The sequence below is a fragment of the Haemaphysalis longicornis genome, unplaced genomic scaffold (genome assembly GCF_048455015.1).
Source record: "Haemaphysalis longicornis isolate Haplotype H1 unplaced genomic scaffold, Haemaphysalis longicornis Haplotype H1 scaffold_7, whole genome shotgun sequence".
NCBI lineage: Eukaryota > Metazoa > Arthropoda > Arachnida > Ixodida > Ixodidae > Haemaphysalis > Haemaphysalis longicornis.
Window position 1 is genome coordinate 185,153,318 of NW_027526422.1, and position 22,834 is coordinate 185,176,151.

At 44.6% G+C, this 22,834-nt stretch overlaps 1 protein-coding gene across 2 annotated transcripts in view; it reads left to right on the forward strand.

Annotated features, from left to right (window-relative positions):
• Positions 1-21,829, forward strand: part of LOC144145627 (vitamin D 25-hydroxylase-like) — a 52,498-nt gene extending 30,669 nt beyond the window's left edge. For both annotated transcript variants that reach the window (XM_077677299.1, XM_077677298.1), the window contains exons 6-9: positions 453-568; positions 6,576-6,834; positions 9,829-10,016; positions 21,487-21,829. In XM_077677299.1, coding sequence (XP_077533425.1) covers positions 453-568; positions 6,576-6,834; positions 9,829-10,016; positions 21,487-21,668 — 745 coding nt within the window. In that variant the 3' untranslated portion in view covers positions 21,669-21,829. The remainder of the gene's footprint in view (positions 1-452; positions 569-6,575; positions 6,835-9,828; positions 10,017-21,486) is intronic.
• Positions 21,830-22,834: the final 1,005 nt, after the last annotated feature.

Sequence of the window (22,834 nt, forward strand, 5' to 3'; positions counted from 1 at the left end):
TGTAGTTTTGGCCGCGTCTCGCAGCGTGACGATGTAATAGTTTTTAATTACAAAAAACAAAGCACCTAAATTGCCGCAGTATAAAAACACAAGTATCTTGTATTATTAATCTGGAGAGTCTTCCGGGATTCCCCAGTGGATTCCCGTAAACCGCCAATACCCCAAAAAGTGTTGGCAAGGTGATCGTACTACCTATGTTGTATAGACATAAGCGCCCCATAGGGAAAGTAGTATCAATTTGATTAACAATACAGGCCTCCAGCCCTTCCATTACTTTTTCTGTGGTGTTTAAAATCTAGAAAAAAACTATTCTAAAGTGTAGTTTCGATTCGGCTTGAAGAATAACCTCTTGTCTCGTGCTTATATAAGAGTTTTCAATTTAATAGATATCCTAAATTATCTCAAGATTGTTAAATTGGCTCATCGCCATCACCTTTCGATTTACTTTGCAGAAAGCTTATTTTGGATTATAAAGCTGATGTAGGCGTCGATGTCAACCAGGATTTTATTCACGGGTACATGAAAAAGATAGAGGAAACCACGCAAGATCCTCGTTCTCCGTTTACGCGTAAGTATTTAAGAATGAAGCTTGAGTTGTGGGCCTATAGTTTTCATTTGTTTGGAAGTGGAAAGCGTAAAGTGAAAAAATTTTGCGAGAAGCCATCAATTTGTGTTCAAGAAAATAGCCGCGGGTGTTAAAATTAAAAAAAGAAACGACCGACACCTTCCACCTGGAAACAGGGGTGCATACAAAGCTTGACTTGAAGTGAAAACAAAAACTACCGAAATTTAAACACTACGACCGCGAAAAAGAAAAACGCAAACACTACATCCAAAATCAACACGAAGTGACCAAAATTCTTTTATTTGACTGAGCCTTACGTGAATGCAAATATTTGCTACATGCTATTGTTGGTCATTCTCCTGTAACTGTCGCAAAAAGATTACCTTAAATGATTGCCCGTTTTTCCGCGTGATTAGCAAATCTAATCACGCCGCGCTAGATGGTGAACCGGCCGACGAGAGCTTGCGACCGCACCTGAGATGAGGCGTGATGTAAGCGAAGGCGCTTCTTGGGTCCCATTTTAAGGTGATCTCGGGCAGCCCTTGTGCGCGCGCTCGCGTAATCTCCAAAAGGCGAGTAAGAGCTGCGCCCTAAGATCCAGTAAATGTGCATGCTCCAGCAGAAGAAAGTCACCAAGGGCTTCATGAAAGGCCAATTCCCCTGAGTGCGTACATAAAAATTACTTCGCGGCCATCATTATCAGCAGCCCAGGTGTATAAACGTAGCTGTACCGCAAGAAGTTTTGGCAACTGCGCCAGTCATTCAATGCCAGTTTCGCTTGAAAACTGGGGTTATGGTATGGAATTTGAACGCTTTTATCCAGCGTAGAAGCACAATGCGCGATCACCGCGCTCCTGTTCTACCCGTTCACTTTGTATAAATGAAAGTGAACGAGTAGAACAGTGGCAGTGAAGTTGCTCAATACTCTTAAGGGTAGGGAAGCTTACCTCCCGATAGGAGCGTGTGCGTTGAAATGTTTGCCCCAAACACGATGTAGCGGCAGATGAAGTGAAGCCAATGTGACCGAGGACTAAAGACGTCGTAAATAAGTAAAACCACAATTTCGCCTTCAAGCGGGTAAGCAGATTGAGATGCGTGGTAAAAACAATGTACAGGTTTCTTTTCTTCAAAATGTTTGATGTTTTATTGTCCGGCAGCAAGCGATGCTTTAATTAATGACAACGAAAACATATTCAGCTAATATTTCTATTCGCCCGCCGTGTCGCATGTTTACTGAGGTCTGCGATGTCGTATCGAGGCCGATACTTAAGCGGACGTGATTATGCTGACTGGGCCTGGAGCGAAAAGTGAAAAGCTTTGTTTACTGTTGCTCAGGGCGGCTTTCCTCACTCGTGTTTTTTGCCTGGATTTGTTCCCGACTTAAGTTTTGTGGTTAATAGCAATGGTTTCGTGAAACATTGGGTATGCTCAACAATCGTTGTCACGGAGTAGAGGTCGCTTGTGCCAGTTTGCCAGTGTAGGCTCAACTCGCCGAACGGTTGCGCATCTATTACCGGCAGACTTTATGGAATGCACACTGGTGCTTTAGTGTTTACGTTTGTGCTCGTTACTTGCGTTGTATACTCACCATTCCTTCTGGTATAAAAAAGCTATGAGTAACATTTAGGCGCAAGTAGCTTGTTCTGCAAGCTTAGAAGCCCTGCTTAACTTGTGTTTGCTTTTGCTGGCCTCAGCCAATTGCGCATCCAATCGCACATACCTCATATCTTGTACTGTGGAAATGAGCGGAAATGGCCTTTCTCATTTTGCCTAACTACATTTCTTTTTTGAGTGAAGTTTACGTTAAAAGTTATGTCTTGGGTATTACAACGAGGCAATCTTTTGAATGAATCAAACTTGCATTTTGTCTTCACAGCTTCTTTCAGTTCCCCCAGAAATATAAACGGCGGTGAAACACGCCGCGCCTTTTTTGTCCGTCTGCTTAAGGTGGTACGGCGCGCAGAGGTGGGAGCAGGTTCCCAGATCCACCATTGTAAGGAACAGTGGCCTCGTCAGGTCGGGTTCTTCTCCCTTCTTGCACCAATTTCTTTGCGCGGAATGTAGATTTTTCTAGGGGACCACGCTTTGTGAGTCAGCCGGCATAGCCGCTCCCTTTCCCTTCTTCCGCGGACGAGGCTGAAGATGATGCAGATCCGTCAAACCTTATAGCTATACTACACGGCACCCCTGGCATTGCCTTAATCGCTGGTTTCATTGTCTGAAGATTTTACGAATCATGTGGCATTTAAAGTGTGAGCCTGTGCGCGTGCCCTAACTTTAGCTATCAGCTCACGCTCTGCTGTATTAGGCGATGTACGCGGCATATAAACGTGGAAGGCAATATTATTCGCTAGGGGCGCGATTCTTTTTTGAGTTGTAGTTTAGCTAAGGGCAAGCTATGACAAGCTTCGTCGTCACGTTGCTTTGGGATATGTCTGCAGACACGCATGAGGTTTTTCGCAAGGCACGCGTTTTGTTTATTCAATAAAATTATCCGCATTCGCAGCATAGCCACATAGTATGCTATGCCGCGTGTGAATCCAGCGTCAAAAACGCAAGCTCCATACAAGCCTCTCATCCCCTTTGTACCTGTTTTCTGACTGCCCATCCTGACCCATGCGTTTTACCACAACCTACCCTACCTGAAAATGAATGCTGGCCGTGCAATGCAACGCATTCGGTAGGCTTCTGTGCGCGGGTTGTGGGTTGAATTCCCAAACAGGCCTACATTTACCGTGTTTTATCTCAGTTACGTCAGTTTTGTGCTATATTTGCTGCTCATCTCTTGAAAACTCATATGAAAAGCAGTAAAAAAACTACCTATATCCGTAAAAACAAGTAGCAGAGAATGCCGACGCATAAAGAAACGTTTCAGTAAACCATTTTTATTGGTTAGAATGGGGGAATGTCAAAAGGCAACCGTTAGACAGGAAAACATTGAAAGCAACAAACAAAAACTATAAAAAAGAAGAAAATTATCAGGAGAATGTTACAGAAACCATCTGCCTTCGTAAATATTATATAGCTTTAAAAACAAACAATACTTGATACTTAGATACACAAAACCCTAGGCGAGGATGTAGGTTCCCGGTCAGCCCCACGGTGGTGGCTCAGTGGCTATGGCGTTGTGCGGCTGAGCACGAGGACGGGGGTTCGATTTCCGGCCACGGCGGCCGCTTTTCTGATGCACCCGAAAAGCAAAAACGGCCGTGTGTACGACATTTTGGCGCACGTAAATATCCCCAGAAGTCAAAATTAATCCGGAGCCCTCCACTACGGCGTGCCTCATCGCATGCCTTGCGTTGGCGCGTCAAGCGCAAGAATCAAAGAGATTCCCGGGCAGGGTACATGCACTGGGTAAGAGAAACTGTTCTGTTCACGGCCATAGAAACTGAGTATGTTCATGCATGTAGGTCGTAGATTGGTGACTAATATAAGAAAAGCATTACGAATAATCTGTTTACCCTGAATTGAGCGCACATGCGGTACGTGCAATTATTCCGGCGACCTGGGGTAACATGAGATGTTGCATTCCAATGCCAGCCGAGATACAACACGACCCTAAGTATTGCTCGGATTCTTCCAATCGTAACAAATGTTTGATAGGACGCTGCACGAAAGTGTTTTTTTACCAAAAAATACTGCTTTTGGACTAAAATTGCGGACATTAAGATCGTTTCCCTAGGATCCCCTTTATTTGCCACCCTCAGCTGAGAAGAAAAACCCCAGTCATTCTCGCTAGACAGACAGGTCTGTGTAAACCACGCCTTATTCTTTTAAGAAGTGTTTAGTTTACCACTCCTAAGTCGTACTACAAGGCAGTGGCTGAAATCTCATCGATCGATGGATTGATGACTGATTGATTGATTTATATATTGATTTATTTAATGATTTATCGATTGATTGATTGATTTTTTGATTGATTGATTGATTGATTGATTGATTGTTGATTGATTGATTGATTGATTGATTGATTGATTGATTGATTGATTGATTGATTGATTGATTGATTGATTGATTGATTGATTGATTGATTGATTGATTGATTGATTGATTGATTGATTGATTGATTGAGTGTAACGCACCGACGCAACGCAGGCGATGAGGCACGGCGTAGTAGACGGCTCTGGACCTTTAACATGCGCCAAAATCTCGTACAAACAGGCGGTTTTGCTTTTTGCCTCCATCCGAATAGCGGCCGCCGCGGCAGATAATCGAACCCATGTACTCGCGCTCACTAGCACAATGCATTAACCAATCAACCACCGCGGTGCGGAAATCTCGCAATTTACCGTCCCAATTCTCCCATACCTATTCAGTAGACAAAAACAAACCTTTTTCTAACGAAGCACAGTGCTGTGTTGTCCGTTTTTGGCTAGCCTAAGGGGAAGTGCAGGGCTGCAGTGTGTCGCTGTTTAGGCAAAACACTTAAGGCCACTAAAGCCACTAAAGGCCACTCCACAGTTACGACCACTAAAGCGGTCTTCTGGGGGCGCAAGACGTGTGGGCAGCTGTGGTAATCAGCCTTTCTCGTCGCACTTCCATCGGAGGATGTCATCTCGGTGAAGCGGAAATGACGACGCGGCAGACCTAAACAACCGCCCTCGTGAATCTGCAATCAAGCGTAGCCATTAGGGAAATTTGGAGAGAGCAGGCGTGCCGGAAGTATCTTGGGCAATAGTTTTCCCGCGAATACAAAAAAAAACGATACGTATCTGTGACCTCGATACGCGGTGGGTACGCCGGGACAAATTTGAAAGTGGCCGGCATGCGATAGCCTTTCGCAAATGGCTCAGTTATCGATCAGCCATTGACTGACATTGCAAATGTGGTGAAAGAGCTCCCCTTATTTAACAGGTATTAACCGCCAGACGTTTAAAACTGCCCGCTTATGGATCAAAGAGGACAGACAATAGCCCTAAATTAGGAAAAATAATTTTGCAAACGTCGTTTTTTAAAAATCGCCCTTTCTTTCCGCGCGCACGTGCGTTTTCCAATAGGCTGCCGGAAAACTTTGTTTGCGCATCTGATGTTAGATATGACAGCACTCTAAAGCGTTATCTTCGTGACGGCAAGGAAAACAGTGTCTTAGTTTGCAGTGATCTTTATCCTTTCTCTTATTTGTTTAAATTTTTATCCACGGTTGCAGCTGGATAGTGTTGTTCATTGCAATATTTCGTTACCTCTGTGAATGATTTTTATAGGTTGCTGTTTTTTTTTTCTTTTCTTTTTTCGCCTTCTGTCTTGTTTCCTTTTTTTCTTTTCCTTTCCTTCGTGTGCGTTGTCGTTTTGTGTTGTAGAATGCTCTTGGCTGCATTCATTTTTTAAGAAATTCCTCTCTTCTTTTTTATGTTTCTATATTTTACAGTGTGTGAGATTCATGTTGCTGTTTTTGAATCGACGACAGTTTCTAGGTATCTCATGCAACAATGTCCTGTGGGTGAATGTAGTGGTGTGATTAAAAAATAAAAATACCCTCCGCAACCTTCGGGTTGGTCATCGTCAACATGGCAACCTCACTCACTCTGCAAAGGGCCATGAAGGACAAAATCTGTGGCATTCGGGCTTTCACCCTGCCATAAACGTGAACCCGCAACAACGCATTATATAATTTAAGATGGAATAGCGATTAACCAACGCAGCTGGGATCGTTCGCATTGCTTGGGCGTCTCGTTATAAACAATGTCCGCAATCGAATCTTATCCCACATTACGGGGCCATACCAGTTTTCTTATGATTGAAGTGTGAAAGAGTCCCGTTTTTCATTATTTGAGGGCTATTTTCTGAATTCTTCAACATTTGGGTACCTCTTGTCTAAGATGTGCAACGCAGTAATATTTATTTACGAGGGTGAAACAGTCCATTGCCGCGGAACATTGTATCATGAGCACTAACATGTGATGTCCGTTTCTATGTCGTGAAATTTACTTGGTTTTAGCTGCGTTAGCCTATGTTGATGATTCGACGTATGACGCTGTGTGATAATTACTTTTAATGCCGCACAATTCAGACCGAACCCTGCTGGGGAACGTGAACGACTTCACAATAGCAGGCACAACGAGCACAACCTGGACAATGTGGTGGCTCCTACTAGTTTTTGCCAAATACCCGGATACAATTCAGGCAAGGATTCAGCGAGAGATTGACGAAGGTGTCGGATCAGAGCGAAGGCCAACGTGGGAAGACCGCAACCAATTGCCATATACCATGGCCTGCATCTGGGAGGTGGAACGCTGGAAAACTCCAACACCGCTTGGCGTAGCCAGAGAGTAGGTTAAACGTTTTTGTTTATTCAGCGTAATCTCTTGTTCAACCTCACTTACCGACTGCTCAATTCTTTTCTCACGTTAAAAAACTGTTCTTCCGACGATTCTTGCTGACGCCGACAGTGATCTTGTAAAAACTTCAAGACTTTCAACAAAATATTTGACTTTAATTACGGCCCTCCGCCGAAGAAGGGCAGTAAGGGGCACCACAGCTGGCTTTAGAATGCGCACCGTGTCATGACCGAGAAGCCATCAAGGTGGATGCAGTTCATTGAGCAAAATATGGACTCACCTTAAACACCTTTGCCATGAAGATGTCACCGTCAACAAGGGCACTACTAGTTAATATTTTTATAACTGGTCAGCAGTGCCAGTGAAATTGTATTTTCTTCTGCATTTATTATTATGAAGCCGAAGTTCGTTTTATCTGAAAACAAGAAAAAATCAAGCCCATACAATTGTTATTCGGAAGCAGAATCACTTGTTCTCCCAGACTTTCTTCGTTCTTCAAATGGGTGCTTCATCGCCTATTTGTAATTCCACTGCCAGTTTCTAGGTTTTAGGGGTACACAACACAGCTCAAGAGCTTACAAAAGGTCTCATTGATATCAAATAGCTGGTTTGAAACAAAACTCCAACTCAGAACCGCATCCTAAAACAACTGGAAATAAACCTGATCATGTACCGGAATGAAAAGCTTCCTCTACCACTAAAAATTAAAAAATCTGACTGCAACACCGATCCCGAGAAATTTTAATACATTCTACCACGCCAGCTGCAAGGAGCAGAGGGGGAACCTTTTAGAGAAACAATTTCACACACACGTGGAGACGACCAATGTAGACGTGGGAAAATGAACATCGTTCTATATTCGCGGTAGCTTGAATCAACACACAACACCCTTCTCTAAGCTTTCCAAGCCAACTCACCTTCAATTTTACAACTCCGGAGGAGTCGACTATAGCTATCCCGCCTGCACAAAGATCAAGCCGTTACATCACACCCTTCTACGTAAGATGGGTTTTTAACACATTGCCCGAGGCTTGTCCTCACTATAGGCAGTCAATATTATGCAACTACACACATTGCAATCCCCAGTTGAACTAGTATGAACTCCTCCGTACGCTCGTCTGGAGGGTAAAGAGGCCGTTCACTGCATGGCTTGAAAACGTACTATACGTGTCGGGCAAGAACGTTCCCATTTCATAGTGCCACATCCAACACACACAGGATCGTCTCATATCGAGAATTAATCACGCACTACAGCCTTGCTCGCGATAACGTCCCATTGGCCAACGCGCTTCTCACACGTTCACATGGACAGACGTGGCGATTAAACAAAACCAATACCTTCCCGATCCAAGCCACACTCACCTTCACCACCATCAATTTTAAACCTAACCGAAGTGCAAAGCAGGCCCACCCCCGACGCCATTCCCCACATAATATTAGCACGTATCAGAGACCCTTTCCTCGCGTTTCCTTCGAATGACCAGTGCGAAGAGGCGCTAGAGAGCGTACACCCGGGTATCCAAACCACTGTGGTCCAAACAGACTCCCAACCTGAATATTGGCAAAAACAGCGGGCTCTCTCGCTGGTTCTTTCTCAGCGGCCAAGTTTGCAACACTCAGCAGATCTCACCAGCGCTCAATTTTTTAGCAGAATTGGTCTCTGCCTATCTTTCTCTCTTTCCCATTTTATTCCCATGTGGCGTTTGCACTCGCTGCAACCATTCACAGCTCAGTTCCAGTCATACTGAGCTCTTCTAATAAATAAGACTTTCTTTGTGCACCATATCCAGCTCACAGCACTCGCCTATCCGTCAGAACATTTCCTTGTAAGCTATCAGGCAATTTTGACAAAACCGGCTTCGGACGTCATTTCTGCGGCGCGATTTTGTTTGGAAAAGGTTGTAAGCTCACAGGCGAAAAAGGGTAAGACGAGTAGCTGCGAAGAAAGAGAACATATCCACACCACTTACACTTACTCCACACGTACTTCAGAAAGTGTGCTAATAACTGGAAAAAATAGGTGCCCACTGTAGTGTCACTAGTTGTTCCGACAAAGTTTCCTTAATAAAAATCACACGTGCGTTGGTCGAATTTCGAGGAATGGCGATGTCCTTGACGTGATTTCTCTTCGGATAGTGAAGGCCAGTTCTGGGCAGTACGTTTGATCGTAAGAGGCGTGTAGTTCACCGAAGTCACGAAGCTTTCGCCAGTAGTCTAGACTAGGAGGAAGGCGTGAGTCGGTGTTTGATTTCTCCAGCGGTTTTGCAGCAATGGTTATCCTACACAATACCCCAATTCACCTTGTTTCCGCCCTTTCAATTTCTCCGCTCACCTTTTCGAAAGCGGCTTTTTTGAGTTTATAGGTTTAGAGTTTATATTTTCGCCAAGCTGCACCTAACAGAGGAGTTTAGTATTCATCGTCTACTCAGACAACCACATGTGCCAACCTGATGCAATAACATAGCCTATGAAATAAAAACCTGTAAATTTTTGTAATATACATTACCACACTAGCTGAGTAACCTCTGGGCTCAGCATCTTTTCCTCGGTTTACAAATCAAGTGTGTTTGAAATATGTGGTTTAATGAGCTGTAAATCTTTCAGCAGACGAAAAGGTCAGAAGCTAATTACAATGCACTTGCGTGGGTGGTGAAGAGAACGTGAGACAAAGAGAAGAACTGAGGAGGAATATTTTCGCATAGTTGACCATGTTATATGATACGCATAATGGGTGTGTACAATGACTCAGCGCGATACTTACAATTACCTCAAAATAAAACAACGTTATTGTCAGTATTCAATTCTCAGTGTTATTCTATTTCAGTATGTTCGTTACTTGATAGGAATTTTAAATTCACTTCCTATGCACTTGTAGTATCTGCTTAGGCATCAATGGTGATGTAACATTCGGTATTGGGGGCAAATTTTGCATTGCTTTATTTATGTCGATTCACAAAGATGCGGTAACTCATCTGTCTATTTCAGGAGCTCTGATGACGTCGTGATTGACGGATACTTCATTCCGAAAGGCACTACTGTGATCCCAAATATATGGGCATGTCACAATGACCCTGTTTTCTGGGAAGACCCTCACAAATATAACCCACAACGCTTTTTGAACGACGATGGAAAATTATCACAGAAGCCAGAACAACTGATACCGTTTAGCATTGGTGAGGAGACAATAGTAGTCGTAATTCTGAATTTTCTCGCTCGTGGCAAATGACTCCAGGTACCTTGTTCGTGACATTTTTAGGAGTGAAAAACGTTGCACGACCACCATACGGTATTTATATTGTGGTTTTTTAAGAGCTTATCGACCGTGCTATGTCCTAGAGTGGTCTAAGGCATTACAACCTGGACCAGCGGTTTGTAATTTTTTCTGACGATTCTCAAACATATTACACCCACCGACCCTGCTGCAGAATATTTTATGCAATCAAATTATGGTATGTAGGCAGGCGAGGGGAAAATATGCGGCATTTCTTTGGTGCCGCCTAAGTTTGAATTACTGAAAATATTTCGTCCATTGGTGTAATTATCAAGTGCGTGGAGAGGAGCATCTCCATGGTTGAAGTTCGGTTGACATTTGTCGCGGCAAATAAAGCAACATAAGCCACACCTATAGGGGAATCAACAGAGCTAAATAAAAATCATCCTTCACACGTTTCAGCCGCATGTTTTGTTAGTGAAAGGAGGCGTCGCAAGTGCTTTGTCACGCAACTGATATGCAGGCTCTGATGTTCCAGTTGATTCATGAGGGTGTTTTAGAATAGGTAAACTGGGCTTTAGGGGACGATAAATACTTAACAAGCCCAAAATGGAAGCACCAACTAGAAACGGTCGCTATTAGCAAAAGTTTCAACCACGTCAGTCAACAGATTCTTCCCAGGCAGTACACGTAAAGAGGTTTGCTTAAGTGTTGCCATGTTTATTTGTTCGCTGACTTTACTAGCAGTGCAGATGGCGACACCCAGCGCAATTTTCTCAACACCGCACATGCGTTTTTTCTTGTGTAACTGTTTCGCCATTACCTATAAACTGCCGGCAGCGACAAGCTGTAACTGCAGTGGCTTAATTTGGGTTGCTCGTGCAGCCAGCGGCTTGCTGCATCCGCTCACGGCGTTGCGATCCTGATTAGCAGCGGCTTGGTTGTAGATGGTCGGGGCCGCACAACGTAGGACTTTAATATTGTTTGGACGTGCAGATAAAGCGCCCTGCGTTTCTAGCTGGATGCAGTTATTGCAAATCATACGAGAGAGCCGCCACTGATCTACAGGGGTAGCCCATAATGTTGATGCGAGAAAGGTACGCCCCCGTTCGTTCCACAGAACCGCGTGCTTCTTCAAGTTTCACTATATACCGTCTTCGTAACTGTAATGGCTGGTCTCAGTTTACGTAAATTGCTCATAAACACCCAACACGGTTGTGAGCAAAGCTCGTCATGTCAATTGCAGGTCTTCGAACTAGTAACTGAGCTTTTTTTTCTGTGCTAAAGCCTTTTCGTGGTGTCATTGCCATCTTTATTGAATTCTCAAACGCATTTGAAAGGGTTCGCTACAAATTTTTAGAACTGAAAATACAAAATTTCAAGAGAGACCATTACTCAAAAAATGGACCTTAGAATTTCTTACTAACTGATCTTTAAGATAAAGTAACTCTGTCTCTAACCTTGCTAGTGTTTTATCAGGAGTTGGGACAGGTGAAGTTTCAGAGCGCTAATATTTTAATAGAGAATAATGACATCGCGTGTAGCATACGCTAAAAAATTCGACTATTTGCTCACGGTTGCGTTGTCTTCGGAGAAATAAATAGCAGTGCGGACATTACCACATTACAATATGACCTGCATAGGTTGACCGATTCGAGTGACACACCGAAAATAGAAATAACTGTGGAAAAACTAAGCCTTTAAAATTTAGTTTTGCTTCTTACCTTCCCGCAACACACACACCATAAATGATATTCGCATTGAATTAGCGTTGTTGTTTAAATACCTTGCGGTATTTTTCACACTCAGTTTAAACTGGATCATTCACACTGAACATGTCACTACTAGGGCAAGAAAGGAAGCTGGCATCCTCAAATGGCGACTACGTCTCGCTGACAAGGAAACCGGAATTTATTCATTCACTTCCCAGATCAGACCATCGCCTGAATATGCTCCAACCCTTATGGCATCCTCCCATTGCAGAGTTACCTAACCTGGCTGTATCTATCAGGAACAACGCTGCCCGCTCCATCACATTGTCATCTTCGCGTTGTGAAACCGTAACTTGCAGAAATAAATACCTTAATCGGAACCCATTAAAATGTGCGCTTGGGCTAGTTTGTGCATTATAGATTACGAAAATTGCACAAACTGGACATTCAGACGTAGGAAGACAAAAAATGCGCAACTCACTATTTATTTGCAGGAAAGGAATTTGCCCTAAATAGGCTCATACATTACTTAAAACCACAAAAGCAGATGGTAAAAGCTATAACACCACCACAATAATAAGAGTCCGCCTATGGCATGTTCTTTATTAGGCGAAATTCATTACTAAAAAGCGATAATGACGATTGAGTGATGCACTCCTCGCGATTTCTTTTACTGACGTACTATTACGAAAGATCACGCGCCACAGTGTCGCGGATTCTGTCAATGATAATAGTTTCTGTGAGACCTGGCGTAGAATCGCCATCACGGCAGTGAATGGGCAAGTGTGATCCAGTGCCATCCTTGATTGGTCTTGATTGATAAATCGTGTTCTTTGAGGCGATTATTTAAACAACGTCCACTTTGCCCAACATATAGCTCGTCACATATGAGCGGTATCTGGTTATAAACGGAAACTTTGCATCCCACATAATTCATGGCATGTTTTTCCGGCATATATTAGGTTTGTTTTTCTCGCTGATACGGCTGTACAACCAACCTAGCTTGCGTGGTGCCAAAAACACAATAGCACTCGCTATTTCGTAGTGACTCGCTGAATGTTGTGAGCGACTTGCAGGAATATGATACCACCTCAGGCCTCGCTGTGCTTTCGGCTGTGATCTGACGTTTGACCTGCTGTGGCCAAAACGCACCCCTTCACTTTGGCACACCTCATCGCCTTCGTTTGTCGGCGCATTAAACAATACACTCGAACTCTTGGTGCTTAAGATAGTTTATTCCTCTAATATATATAAAACAAGAGCAATGTCATTTTTCGGTGGAACCCCTTTTTGCACCTACTTACAAAATAATTCATAATGCAATAGAGGTAACGAACACTAAGAAACATCTTTGTCTTCATTTAGGAAATAATTAATAATGGCAGCACCATACTAACGTCACCCTTGTGCCTTAGCAAATCACTTTTTAGGACTACTGAGGCGTAATCTAAAACAAGCCCCATCTTATCTAAAAAGGCTTGCACACGCACCCTTATTCGTCCAAAAATAGAATATGCCTCTGAAATCTGGGGTCCTCCTAAATCGTATATAACCAAAAACACCGAGTCATTACTTAACCGTGCTGCTCCCTTCATCTTTCTTTCAATTATTCCTGATTTTCTAGCGTCACAGCATTAACACAGCGTGGTGAATTGGAGAAATTATGTGTTTGTCGCGCATACGTTCACTTGTCCCTTTTTGGTAAAATCTACTTCCACCAAACACTTCACAGCGATTTTTTTCAGCCTCCATCAGCTATTTTTCTGCTCAGGGATTATCCCAAAGATTTCAAGCGCCCACTGTGTTACTCGTACTTGTATGCACACTCATTCCTGCCCCACACCATAACTTACTAGAGCAATATACCCTCACATTTAGCAACCCAAACAGACATCCCTAAATTTCAACAGTTGCTTGGCCAATTGTGATGCGTAAAATAGCATTGTTCCTTGAAATATATTCTCATGCAGAAGCGCTCTTCTCTGTTTTCGCTCTTCGTCGCTTTTCTCTATTTTACTGCATTTTAGTGGTTCGGTTGAGTAATTTTCGTGTGGTCGGTAAGAGCCTTCTTTCGCAAGGGCAATTCGTTTATTAGTTCAAAATTTTTCTCCTAAATCCCATTGCATTCCTTCCACATTTTGCTGTACCGAAGTTTTCTTTTTTTGTTATTTTCTATCATTATTTTTTGTTCTATTTTTTTAACACTGCGGTCAAGATATCTGTATTGTCAGTGTGTATCTGCCCCCTCCCCCCTCCTATATGTAATACCCTCCAGTGAGGGCCTTAAACCTTTAAACGCCGTAATAAGAAGGAACATTCAAAAAACTGAAATTGGTGTTGATAATTTCAATTTGCCTTATACATTACCCGTGACAAAAAATCCAGCCACATTCACAATAACTACGCACGTTTTTGGGAATGTTTCGTTTTTGGAACATCGGCGTTTCCAAAACACAAGACGCAAAATTTCTCTGGTACAAATTTTATTGCCTTCAAAGTAGAATTGCTTGCTCTTAGTAACCGAAGGCAAGGCATCTTTTTGAAATGACTCCAAAGAGTATAAAGAGTGAAAGCAATTATCTAGAAAAATCGTCCTCACTGTAGGTCAGTCAGAATTTCACACACCGTTGTAGGATATGAAGCACGTGCTGCGCAGGCGCATTTGGCACTCTTGGCACTGGTTAGTTTTTATCTTTTTTATACACTGCGCTCACCTCCACTTCGTTGCTGGTTGGAGGTATCTGGTACCTCTGTCCCCTTTTGGAGTGCGTACATTGTAGTCATGTCAGCCAGTAAGTAAAGGTATTCCGGGGAAATTATTTGCTGAACAACTCAAATAGGCTCATGTTCGCAAGCTCAGGCAATGTCTCTAGCAACATCTGAGGGTTGTGGCTGGCCAGTGGTTTATAGAACGTGACCTGGTCGCCCCAGTCTGCTCCAAGCGACGGCTGTAAGGGTTTCGTTTTCCTTGTCATAGCTGAAGATTTGCGGGCTTTTTCTACAGTCAGTTGCCTTCGCGATGGCTTTCTTCTTCGTGGCTCAGGATTCAAACATTTAGTAGGCGACACGGCTTCATCGCTGCACTGCGTAAATTCTGCATACCCGCAAATACCATCGGGAACAACTTCAGAAAAGTCGTTTTCCTGCACGTGCTTCTCGTCAGTGATGTTGCCATCTTCATCAGGAGGCAATTGGAATATAGATGCACCTTCGCGATCCTCATCGGAAAAGCCGAAAAAAAGGTTAATTGCAGCCTCCGAACTCAGCTCAGGAAGCGTTGAGTCATAACCTATAAACGAAAATTTTGTTATGCAGAAGTATGGTAGCAAAAAAGTCGCTCCCCCTTACAATCACGAGGACTGAGGCGGCTATTCGCTGCAGTTGAATGGCGCCCCTTCGACGGGCCAGAGAATCTCAAAATAATGCCAAGGAAAGGCGGGAAAGGTAGTTGTGGCGTCCGCGATTTTCTGCCGGTGGCGCGCCGTTGCTCCGACCGTCCCATTCGGCGCGGAAGCAAGGGGAGCGGTGAAATTTTGCCAACTCCGACACACGCCGCGACGTGTGTCCGAGTTGGCTGCAGTTGGCTGCGAAGGCCGAGTTTTCGTCCTCTGCGCCCGCCCGCGCCATAAAAAGCGACCTCAGGTTACGCGCGCCGTGGTGTGGGAAAAACGCGGCGACGCCCCTTTTCAACTTACGCTCTCTCCGGGCGATTGGGACGGCGGCCGGAGCAACGGCGCGCCGCCGGTAGCCGATCGCGGAGGCCACAAGGTAGCCACGGCCGGACTGGAGGAGCGACGAGCGCGCACTTTCATCCGGCCTGCGCACCCAATAAGGAAACAATACAGCAGATTCTTGACAGAGTGAGGGCGCTTCGAACCAACCCTCTACCCTCCCAACCCTCTTTTTTCTTAGTCGACGCATCGTCTCTGGCCGAGCGAGCCGACAACGCTTGCCGCACGTGTTTTGGATCTGCCGCGGAATATCACCGCTACCAATGAATGCCTTCGCTGCTATATCTCACCAAAAAGAGGACTCGTTGTGCACTTCAGTTGCATGATTAAGAGTTTTAGCTGTGTTTTTGACAGTGCGCTCACTGCCAGCGGTCCGCTCAGCCCGACCGGAGCGTGAGCAGCAGAAACACGTTTAGCTAAGCGATAACCGTATCTCGCTCGGCGGGAAATCATTGGCGTCAGTGGTCATGCCCTGTGCGCGTGCAAACCAAGGCATCATCCGAAAGGAAAATTAAGAACTGATATTTCAGTTACGGAAAATGGCGAGTTTAATACCCGCCTCACCATTCTCATATAATACAATCGCTGATAAGATATGAAGGCTTCGCATATTTTTCTTCTTGTGCCCCGAGTTAAAATGTTTCTTTCAATTTATTGATTAGGCGCTTCCGAGTGATAATATTAGACTGTTTGACCATATTAGACGGAAATTTCAGAAGGGGGGAAGGAGTCGCCCATTTTAATGACGCACATGTAAATTTACACAGACAGATATCACGTGTAGCCACGGCAGGGCTAGGGCAGTGGCAAATGCGCGCGCCGCCGCTCTACCCCGCCCGTGCTATAGGTCAACCGGCGAGGGTTGGTCCGCAGCGCCACGAACTAGCGCCGGCGATGGTGGGAACCATACCCGAAGCGCACGCCGTATGAAAGTGCGCGCCCGCCGCTCCTCCAGCCCGGCCGTGAGGTAGCAATGAAGCTTCTGCAAGTGTTAACTAGAGGGTGCCACCAACACAGTGAAAATGAGAAGAAAAAGAGACGCGAAGTGCGCTGGTCGGTCTCCGTATTTCTGGCTCTATGAAACGCCAATGTTCCAAAAAAAGAACATTCGCACAAAACTCTCCAAAAAAAGCTTGAGTGTCTATATTCTTCTTTATATTACTCGCAGAGTAATCGCTAAATATCTCCTAATATTTTGGTTCTGCTTTGCACATTGCAACATTACATTTTGCTGCAAAATGTCGCAACAATAACGTGGTGGTGAACAAACACAAAATATGCCTTTTTGTAAACATTTATTCAAAGCTTCTAAATAGGCTGTTAACAAAAATTACAACTGTGATGTGTTCCACAAACATCAGTGAGTATGCGAAAACAAAAATACGGAAATTCGGTATATAGGGAAGGAAATACAAAGTCACGTTTTCTGCATTTCATTTTTGGAACATTGGCAAGTAAAAGGTTAAGGGTTACTACGAAATAAAATGCATTAGGGGAAGTAGAGGGACCTGCTTGTCGATTATTTTCTGCCAAGACCCATAAAGCTGGGATTCCGTTCTGATGTATTGTTAGTGGAAAGGAAAGTTGGTCACGGTAGCTAAGCAGGTACCTACAAACAATATGGTAAACACCAATGATCCGTCTGGCGCGAGGAATTTGCATGAAGTAAACTATTTACAGAAAAATGGCGCAGTTGGTGCACTTTTTTGTAGATATAGAAGAGGTTTCTTTCAAAACCACATGCTGAATAATTGACATGCGTATAAGAATGTATTGAGGAGAATGGCTTAACAAGGTTTCCGAATGCTGCGGGTATTTTTGTTAGTAATTTTCTGTCCGTCCTCGAGTTCTACCTTTCGGCCAAGGTCGTGAAGCATGACGATTGGCCATACACAGAGAAAAAAATGAATCTGTAGCGGTTCATGCGTGGCCCCGGTTCTGCCAACTATTTTTCTTTAACAGTTAGACCGAGATTTACTACGCGACGTGAACAATGAAATGGTCCAAAAATCTTTAGATATGTAGACGACTGCTAGATTGTGCGGAAAAGGCCGAAGGGTCTGTGTTACGGAGAAAGCGTTGCAGAAGTATGAGAGACCTTCAGGAATTCGGGCGGCAGCTTGAACTTTACAAATGAAAAGCAAAAAGGGCATAACCTGAGGTTTTTAACGTTGTCTTCTGCGTAGCAGAAAAAGGATGGGTGTTGGATTTTTTGTGCCCGTGCGACCAAAGGACTCCTTTCGTTTGAATCCGCGCACTCATAATTATTGCCATCACTTTTTAGCAATAAATTCTGTTTTCTACACAGAATGCGGTATATTGCCGCGAACCATGCATTGGGTTTGTCTATTTGTGTTTTGCTTTTACCGCCCGGCTGCGCCGGTCTTTGTTATCTCCGTGCCAAGGGAAGCGCGTGTTCCATTCTTTGTTTCTGTGCGCATGTGTTATCTGTTCTGATAGGGAGAGCATTCCGATCTAACGTGAACATCCCGAAATAACCTTCTTGCATCTACAATGTTCTCGATGCGAATCGACGGTTCCAGAACCACGCGCGCCGAAAGATAAAAAGCCTGCAGAGCAGACGCCGGGGCATTCGATTCTGCGACACTCGCTGACGCAAGTCACTTTGTTGACCGCTGCTTCGCCGCCTTTGTATTCTTTTGAGTTGTTAGGGGAGCACAAGTTCGCTCCAATAAACTTGTTTCTCCTGCAAGACAACTGCGTCGTCCTTGGTTTCGTGACATCTGGTGAAGGTGCTGGGTATTATGTGGGCCATTTAAAAATTTCGCCGATACGTGTATGGCAGACCGTTCAAGGTTGTAACAGACCACCATGCGCTGTGTTAGCTCGCCAATTTGAAGGACCCCTCTGGCCGTCTTGGGCGGTGGAGTTTGCGCCTTCAAGAGTTCTACGTTACAATCGTCTACAAATCCGGCAGGAAACACTCCGACGCCGACTGCCTGTCCCGCGCCCCTGTGGACCCGCCACCACAAGACTCCGATGAAGACAGTGCGTTCTTCGGGGTTGTTACGGAGAGCGACCTAGCCGCCCAGCAGCGTTCCGACCCCTACTTGCGAGTAATGATCAACTACCTCGAAGGACGAAACGTCGCCGTGCCTATAGCGTTCAAGCGTCTCTTACCAGCATTCAGCCTCAAAAACTCCGTCCTCGTGAAGAAGAATTTCAGCCCGGGAACAAGAATGAATTATCTACTTGTCATCCCCGCAGACCTTCGTGACGAAATTTTGGAAGCGTCCCACGACGACCCGTCTTCCGGACATCTTGGCACAGCTCGCACTATTGCAAAAATTAAGACGAAGTACTTCTGGCCCCGCCTTACATCCGACGTCACCCACTACGTTCGGAGTTTCCGGGACTGCCAGCGACGAAAAACGCCGCCGACAAGACCCGCCGGACTTCTACAACCGATCACCGTCCCGTAGAGGCCCTTTCAACAGATTGGAATGGACCTTCTAGGCCCGTTCCCGACGTCACGATCGGAGAACAAGTGGATTGTCGTAGCGACAGACTACATGACGCGCTACGCAGTGACCGCCGCTCTTCCGCGGGGGACTGCACAAGAAGTCGCCAAGTTCTCTATAAACCAAGTTGTGCTGCGACATGGAGCCCCTGATGTCCTAATCACGGACCGCGGAACGGCCTTTACCGCGGAGCTGATGCAAGGAATCTTACGCTACAGCAACACGGATCACCGAAGAACGACGGCGTACCACCCCCAACGAACGGACTAACAGAACGTCTGAACAAGACAATTGCGGATATGCTGTCCATCTACGTCGACGTTGAACATAAGACTTGGGACGAAGTCCTCCCGTATGTCACGTTTGCGTACAATACAGCGACGGAGGAAACTACGCAGATGACACCGTTCGAGCTTGTCTACGGAAGACGACCGACTACGATGCTCGACGCCATGCTTCCGCATGTAGAAGACGACGACCTCAACGCCGACGTCCAAGGATACCTTCAACGTGCGGAGGAGGCCCGCCAGCTCGCTCGAGTTCGTATAAGAGACCAGCAGCTGGTGGATGCCGGCCGCTACAACCTCCGACGCCGAGACGCCGAGTACCAACCAGGGGATCGTGTGTGGGTTTGGACTCCCATCCGACGACGCGGACTGAGCGAGAAACTTCTGCGACGGTATTTCGGACCCTACAAGATTCTGCGACGTGTTGACCAACTTACCTACGAAGTGATCCCCGATGGTGGCTCCGGCATATCACGACGACGTAGCGGCCCGAAGTCGCCCACGTGGTTCGCTTAAAACCTTTCTACGAACGATGACGAACTTTTTTCATTTTCGGACTGTCGCTTATGTTAGCATCGGGTCGATGCACTCTTAGAGGGGGGAGGGGGGGGGGGTAATGCCGCGAACCATGCATTGGGTTTGTTTATTTGTGTTTTGCTTTTACCGCCCGGCTGCGCCGGTCTGTGTTATCTCCGTGCAAAGGGAAGCGCGTGTTCCATTCTTTCCTTCTGTGCCGCATGTGTTATCTGTTCTGATAGGGAGAGCATTCCGATCTAACGTGAACATCCCGGAATAATCTTCTTGCATCTACGATGTTCTCGATGTGAATCGACGGTTCCAGAACCACGCGCGCCGAAAGATAAAAAGCCTGCAGAGCAGACGCCGGGGCATTCGATTCTGCGACGCTCGCTGACGCAAGTCACTTTGTTGACCGCTGCTGCGCCGCCTCTGTATTCTTTTGAGTTGTTAGGGTAGCACAAGTTCAGTCCAATAAACTTGTTTCTCCTGCAAGACAACTGCGTCGTCCTTGGCTTCGTGACAATATGGGCTTGTAGTATTGCGGAGTTTTTATCGCTTTTACTATGTGCCTTTACGATTTTATGTTAATGTAAATTGGTATTTTGGGCCACTTCCTTTCATGCACATAAATAGTTATGAGTTGCGCATTGTTTATCTTCCTTTTTCTGTATGTCCACTTAGCTCAAATTTCATAATTCGTAATCTGTCCTGCCTTGAATTCCGTTGCAAACATGAGCTGCTGTCATTTTTCAACTTAATCTACCTTCCTAATTCAGCGCCTGAGTGCAGAATTATCATTCCGCATATACACAGTTAAGCCAGTAATGGTAACTAACAATGTAGAGACCACCTTTTCAAGAACGAAGAACAAAGGAATGCCGAAACCACCCTCTAGCTCTCTTTATGGTGGAATGGGGTCTATTGGCATTATATAGCCAATAAAACAGTGTTTTCATCCCTTCTCAATCCCTGAAAATAATTTTCATAAATTTTCATTGATTAGTGCAGCTCCGCGGAAATGTGGCAGATGTTGTTTGATTGTTCTGCATGTATGTTTTTATGCACCTCTACTTTACTACATCAGGCATTTTGTAGTGTATAAAAGCATACGTTTTTGCGCATAGAGACAATAATACATATTTTCTTTTGACCCTTTCTCTTCCGTCGTGTGGTATTTGCCTGAGCTTTTGCATAAAAGCTCTATAAAATTATGTATGGCTTCATTGTGCGTATTTTGCACAAGTAATGGGGTAAATCACCCAACTGTGTATTCCCTTCTCGGGTCCCTAGGATGTGTAAAAATAAATAAATAAATAAGAATAAATATCTTTTCTTTTGGCGGGAAGACTTATCTAACACACCGAAGCTTTTTTAGGATAGCACTGGGGCGCGCCAGCATCGTCAAAATCCCTACCACTTGCCAAAGAGTACAGAACGACTTTTATCCTGTGCATGCACTCTGTAGGTTCAAAAACCCACTGAGATGTAATTCTCGATTCTTAAGCTTTTTGAACTCAAAACTTGATTTTGCAGTGTAATATCTCGGGCTTATGAGTAAAGATTGCCATGTTTTTTGTCATGTTTGAGAGTGACGATCTTGCAAAGTGTACGGCCATATCTGGAAAAGAATTACATTCGTATGTCTAACATAACCACAAAAGTAAACCCATCGTGGTCGGTTGTTTTCTTATTTCTCCCCAGGCCGCCGATCGTGCCCCGGCGAAATGTTCGCCTCGATGGAGATATTCTTGATGGTGACATTTTTGCTGCAAAAGTACAACATTGCACCAGAACATCCTATTCAGCGTGACCTGGACAATCCCGACATTTTTGTACCCCGAGAGGTTGATGTGAGACTCCGGTTCCTGCCTCGCCGTCCTTGAAATGATGGACGGATTCTTACTCGACCAGTCTAATGCCGGCGTGGCTTTCTCAGTCGGGAGAATAACCTTAAAACAACGACCTAAAGAAAACTTAAATAAAGAGTGCCTTATAATGCGATAATGAGAAAAACAGCTGGAAGAAGAAAATAAAGCATTTATTGTTATCACATTCTGACTAATTTATGCCCACTGCGGGATTTAGAAATCTCCCAAAGCATCTTTTTATTAAAGGAATGGAAACAGCAGAAGAACCACTACTGTTTCTCATCCGGATAAATTTTTCCCGAACACTCGCCTGTCTTACCGGTTTGAATCTGACCTCATCGGACCTGTGTGCAACGTGGGCGCGCAAGAGAGCGCTCAGGTATATTTAAGGAACTTCAATAAATAACAGCTCTGTCATCCTCTTTTGACGCCAGAATATTGTTAAAGAACCCTAGATTGTTGACTCAGGACATCTGACGTCTTGTCCTGAAATGTATGAATCACACATACCAAGCGGACTTTTGGTGATTGGCCATTATAGGTGTTAAAAAGAGCTCTCGGGTGGAACAATTATTTATCCCCACTCAAGGCTAGGTCCACTCGTTTTTTTTTACGAATCACTCGTAAATATGCTGATGCCTTGCACTTCAGTTGGATTTCTTCTTACAGATCTTATTAGTCTTATCTCCACTGAGTAATATGTCTGTAAGCGGGCCTACTGAACAAATCACTGATATCTTTGCGAAATCCTAAAACGGTCTGAAAGTCTTTTCCCAGCACTATATCTATTAGAGGTCCGCAATACATGCAAGTTTTTTATAAAAATTTTGTCGATGTGGAGATTATGTTGCTGATACTTTATATTCGGACGTTATTTTGACTACAGGAAAGCCTTACGCTGCATATTGCGGATATTTTATTTCTGAGCGCTATTCCGACATAATATGCCGAAGTACTTCAGATATTGCTAGTGTTTCAGTTTTTTACTTCATACCTACACATCTATTACATGTGCACCTATTTTGCTATTTGGGCTATCCTTTTTTTTTAAACTCCCGTAGGCGTAATTTTTTAAGGTTAACTAGAGGTTTGGCGAGGGAATGTGCGAGTTTTGTAATGCTTGAACACTCATTTCTTTTGATATAAGTAAGAAAAGTGGAAGTAATGAATAAACTAGAGGA